The sequence below is a fragment of the Populus nigra genome, chromosome 1 (assembly GCF_951802175.1).
Source record: "Populus nigra chromosome 1, ddPopNigr1.1, whole genome shotgun sequence".
NCBI lineage: Eukaryota > Viridiplantae > Streptophyta > Magnoliopsida > Malpighiales > Salicaceae > Populus > Populus nigra.
This window is the reverse complement of record NC_084852.1, coordinates 17468730-17473993: the sequence shown is the minus strand read 5'-3', so window position 1 is coordinate 17473993 and position 5264 is coordinate 17468730. Positions and strand designations below refer to the sequence as shown.

The following is a 5264-nucleotide window of genomic DNA, read 5'->3' as shown; positions in this document are numbered from 1 at the left end:
ACTTATTTAAATGTTAACTTTAGGATCTCGGGGAATTTTTCGAGATGCATATAAACTAACCTAAACAATCACGGTTAAAGAAAATAAAATAAAAAATACCTTTAATATTATCATGTCAACATTTTATATTATTTTTTATACATTCTTTAATCCAAGTATATATAGTCTATTTTTCAACATATTATAAACTAAAATTCTTTTTATACCAAAAATTATATAGTTAAAATTCAACTGAAAAATGTAAAAACCTAGAATTAACGAAAAACATTGACGAACACCTTATCAGACCAAACTGTAACTGTAACTAGGAACTGGTCTTTAGCAGTTCCCTAAACAAACTGTAGTTCTGCTTTTCCACATCCACCAAACTCCCTAAACCCCCTATTTTTGCTCATCTTCTCCAACTTTCAATCTTCGCCGTCCATTACTCCTATTTATCCCCCACTCTTCCTCTTCTCTACACTCGTCCTTCCCTGCCCTCTCTTCTCAGCCGCATCTTTTTCCCTTTTCTAAGAGAGTGAAAGCAAGAAATTTCTTCTTCTCTTCCACTTACAATGGCTTTGCTTGTAGAGAAAACAACAAGCGGTCGTGAGTACAAGGTCAAGGACATGTCTCAGGCTGACTTCGGCCGTCTCGAAATCGAACTGGCCGAAGTTGAAATGCCTGGTTTGATGTCCTGCCGTACTGAATTCGGCCCTTCACAACCATTCAAGGGAGCCAAGATCACTGGTTCCCTTCACATGACTATCCAAACTGCTGTCTTGATTGAAACTTTAACTGCCTTAGGTGCTGAGGTTCGTTGGTGTTCTTGCAATATTTTCTCCACTCAAGATCATGCCGCTGCCGCTATTGCCCGTGATTCGGCTGCTGTTTTTGCCTGGAAAGGGGAGACCCTCCAGGAGTACTGGTGGTGTACTGAGAGAGCTCTTGACTGGGGCCCAGATGGTGGTCCTGATTTGATTGTTGATGATGGCGGTGATGCCACTCTCTTGATCCATGAAGGTGTGAAGGCTGAGGAGATTTATGAGAAGACTGGTGCTGTCCCAGATCCAGCTTCGACTGATAATGCTGAGTTCCAGATCGTTTTGACAATTATTAGAGATGGATTGAAATCTGATCCTAAGAAGTATCACAAGATGAAGGAAAGATTGGTTGGTGTTTCGGAAGAAACTACAACTGGTGTCAAGAGATTGTATCAAATGCAGATTAATGGGACTTTACTTTTCCCTGCTATTAATGTCAACGACTCTGTCACCAAGAGCAAGGTATTGTTTTTTAAGATCTGGGTTTTTGTTGTTTAGATCTGTTATGTGTTTAGTTATTGATTTATGTTTTAGATCTGATATGATTAATGGGTTTTTGTTTTAGATCTGATATTAACTGGATTTGTTTCTAGTTTGATTCAATGTTGTCGATATTTCCACTTAGTTTCAACATAAATACTGTGAACTTGTTTGATAGATTTGCAATGTTGTGTGGTTATTGAGATATCTTAGAATCAAAGAGATATTACTTTCAATTATTGTGTGGGCTTTTTGTAAGATATTTTTTTTTGAGGTTTATGATGAAAAGATTCTTTCAAGTTCTAAGCTTTTGATTTGTTTAAGAAGCAAAAATGTTTCGACTTTAAGATCAGAATCATGCTAGTTGTTTTAGAATATTCTATGAGACTATGGAACTTTCGCACGATTCTTATTTTATGAGAACTTGCAAGTTTTTTGTTACTCTATTATTTAATCCAATTGGTGATTAGCACTCCACGATTTTTATCAAGGTTCATTGCATGATTCATGTGTCGTGCTCGATGTTTTGAATATGGTTTTCAACTCAATCATCAGTTGTTGATTGATGACTTCTGAAATCTTGCATGTGATTCTGCACGATTCTTTTTCTCTATTGTGGTATAACAATTGCTCTTAATCTTTGTGTGTACAGTTTGACAACTTGTATGGATGCCGCCACTCTCTCCCTGATGGTTTGATGAGAGCTACTGATGTCATGATTGCCGGCAAGGTTGCTGTTGTCTGTGGTTACGGTGATGTTGGCAAGGGCTGTGCTGCTGCCATGAAGCAAGCTGGAGCTCGTGTGATTGTGACCGAGATTGATCCCATTTGCGCGCTTCAGGCTCTCATGGAGGGTCTACAGGTCTTGACCCTTGAAGATGTTATCTCCGAGGCTGATATCTTTGTCACCACCACTGGTAACAAGGACATCATCATGGTTGATCACATGAGGAAGATGAAGAACAATGCCATTGTCTGCAACATCGGTCACTTTGATAATGAAATCGACATGCTTGGACTTGAGACCTTCCCTGGCGTGAAGCGCATCACCATCAAGCCCCAAACTGATAGGTGGGTCTTCCCTGACACCAACTCCGGCATCATTGTCCTGGCTGAGGGACGTCTCATGAACCTGGGATGTGCCACCGGTCACCCCAGCTTTGTGATGTCCTGCTCATTCACCAACCAGGTGATTGCCCAGCTTGAGCTGTGGAACGAGAGGAAAACCGGCAAGTACGAGAGGAAGGTCTATGTCTTGCCCAAGCACCTTGATGAGAAGGTTGCTTCCCTTCACCTTGGCAAGCTAGGAGCTAGGCTTACCAAGCTCTCCAAGGACCAGGCTGACTACATCAACGTGCCAATCGAGGGTCCATACAAGCCTGCTCAGTACAGGTACTGAGAGATGGAAGTTGAGGAAAAACGTGATTATCGGCGCTATTGTTTCTTTTGTATTTTCATGATGATATGTCCTATATTATTAGGCTTCAATTTTTTTCCTAGGATTTGTGTTTTGGTGGTGGGTGGTGAAGACATGGGAGGAAAAGAAATGAAACGGTCTATCTTGAAGACCACATGGGATTATCTAATAAGGTTTTGGATGGGGTTGTGTGGGATAATATTGTAGCTGTTGCCATTTGAGTTTTCTTGCTGCAGCTTATCTTCTTTTTAATCATGAAAAATATAAAAAAATAACCTTTTTGTTTCACCTGTTGTCTCTTTTTTTGGTTGCCCATCTTTCTTAGCTCACAGCATTTTCGTTGCTTGCTTTTGTGCTTGCCGTTTTAAAAATTAGTATAAATTTTCCAACTATGATTTAAAAGAGAGCTTTAGAAGTATTTTTTAATATTTTTAAATTGTTTTAATGTATTGATCTCAAAAATAAATTTTAAAAAATAAAAATATATTATTTTAATGTATTTTTAAATAAAAATTATTTTGAAAAAATAATATTTTTAAATATTTTTTTAAAGTATTTTTTTGCTAGAAAATTTATTAAAATAATATATATTTTTATTTTTTTAAAATTATTTTTGATATTAACACAATTAAAACTATATATATATATGAAGGCTTTTATGTGTTTTGTTTAGTTTTTACTTTTCAGTATTTTTTTTAAATAATTATTTTTACATTAATATATTAAAACTATTCAAAAATCTAATTTTTTTAATTTGAAATAATTTTTTTTAAAAAAGTGGAGTCCAAATGCAATTTTAAATATCATTGAGTAATAACAATTAAGAAAAAACTAAAACTGCTCAGTGTTTTACTGTGCAAGTCCACCGTGAAACGCTAATCATTTTTTTTTTGTTTTTTTTTTTTTTTTTTTTTTTCTATATTTTTTTCTTATTTTTATTTTTATTTTTAATTTAGTTTTTTAATGTTAAATTTCTTTCTATTTAATTATCAGATTTTTTTGCCACGTATCCCGATCTTGACGAGTTAACCTGTCAATTTTTTTTCTATTTAGTTATCAAACTTTCATTACGTGAATCCCAGGTATAAAGGGTTAATCTGGTTTGAAGGGTTAACCCAGTTAATTCGGATTTTTTTTCCTTTTCTTCATGAGTTTTTTTCTTCTTGTTGGTTTTTTTTCTTCTTTTTTTTTAAATTAATCTATTTAATTATTACACTTTTATGACACGACCTTGCAGCCAGACCCACATTTAAGACTCTTGGGTCCTGTGTTGTAGCCAGACTCACTTAAACTTGAGTCATGTAAGTTTAATATTATTATTAATATTATAAATATTACTCTTGGGTTAAGCGTTGCAGCTATATCAAAGGCTCTTAGGCATATCTTTGCAAAAAGACCCAACACTCTTAAATCTCAGCATTTTTTGATATTTTGTATGCAAGAAAAAAAATAACCCGTGGCGTGTGCCTTTATTTTTTTTTCTTTTTTCCTTTTGAAGCCTTATACTGTGGATTGCACAATACAGTTCACAGTGAAAAAGCTGATGTCTTTAGTTTTTTTTTTTTGTCTTTTTTTTTAAATTTAGTTTCTTAATATTAGATTTTTTCTATTTAATTATCAGATTTTCATGAAATGGATCCCAGTTTCAAAATTAATCTTTTTTTTTAATTTATTTTATTAATAATAAATTATTTTTCTATTTAGTTATCACACTTTCATGACATGAATTCCAGGTTTAATGGATTAACCTGGCTTGGCGGGTTAACCGGGTTGATTCAGATTTTTTTTCTTTTTCCTCATTAGTTTTGTTCTTCCGATTTCATCTTTTAATATTGTATGCAGTCCACAGTGAAAGGCTAAAGCCTTTAGTTTTTTTTTTTTGCCTTTGTCTACAATAAAAAGGTTGATGCTTTTTTTTTCTTTTTAATTAATTTTTTAATTTAGTTTGTTAATATTAAATTTTTTTCTATTTAGTTATCAGACTTTCATGACACGGATCTCAGGTTTGACGGGTTAATCCAGTTAATTTAGATTTTTTCTTTCTTTTTCTTCATTAGTTTTTTTCTTCTTATAATTTTTTTTTATTGTTTCTTTTTATTTAATTTAGTTCATCAATATTAAATTTTTTTCTATTTAGTTATTGATTGATACCTTTAGTTTTTGTTTTCTTTTTATTTTTTTGCTGTTTTTAAGCCTTTAATTGTGGACTGCACACTGGAGTCCACAGTGAAAAAGCTGATGTCTTTTTGTTTGTTTTTTTAATTAATTTTTTTCATTTAATTTAGTTTGTTAATGTTCAATTTTTTTTTCTATTTAGTTATCAAATTTTCATGACATGGATCCGGGGTTTGACGAGTTAGCCCAATTAATTTTGTGTTAACCCGCCAAATTTTTTTTTTCTATTTAGTTATCAAACTTTCACGATATGAATCCAAGGTTTGATGGGTTAACATGGTTTGAAGGGTTAATCTAGTTAATTCATATTTTTTTTCTTTTTCTTCATTAATTTTTTTCTTCCTTTTGATTTTTTTTTCTTTTTAATTAATCTATTTAATTATCATACT

At 33.1% G+C, this 5264-nt stretch overlaps 1 protein-coding gene across 1 annotated transcript; it reads left to right on the top strand.

The window, feature by feature from the left end:
* Window positions 1-355: 355 nt before the first annotated feature.
* LOC133683165 (adenosylhomocysteinase) lies at window positions 356-2988 on the top strand. Its single transcript, XM_062106705.1, has 2 exons — window positions 356-1265; window positions 1936-2988. The coding sequence occupies exons 1-2, from the start codon at window positions 555-557 to the stop codon at window positions 2680-2682; spliced, it is 1458 nt and encodes a 485-aa protein (XP_061962689.1). The 5' UTR covers window positions 356-554; the 3' UTR covers window positions 2683-2988.
* The last annotated feature ends 2276 nt before the right edge of the window (window positions 2989-5264 follow it).

Bases quoted from the DNA above. Each gene is read 5' to 3' on its own strand.
- LOC133683165 (XM_062106705.1), top strand. From the start codon at position 555: ATGGCTTTGCTTGTAGAGAAAACAACAAGCGGTCGTGAGTACAAGGTC. The intron at 1,266-1,935 runs GTATTGTTTTTT...TTGTGTGTACAG, and splicing joins ACTCTGTCACCAAGAGCAAG to TTTGACAACTTGTATGGATG.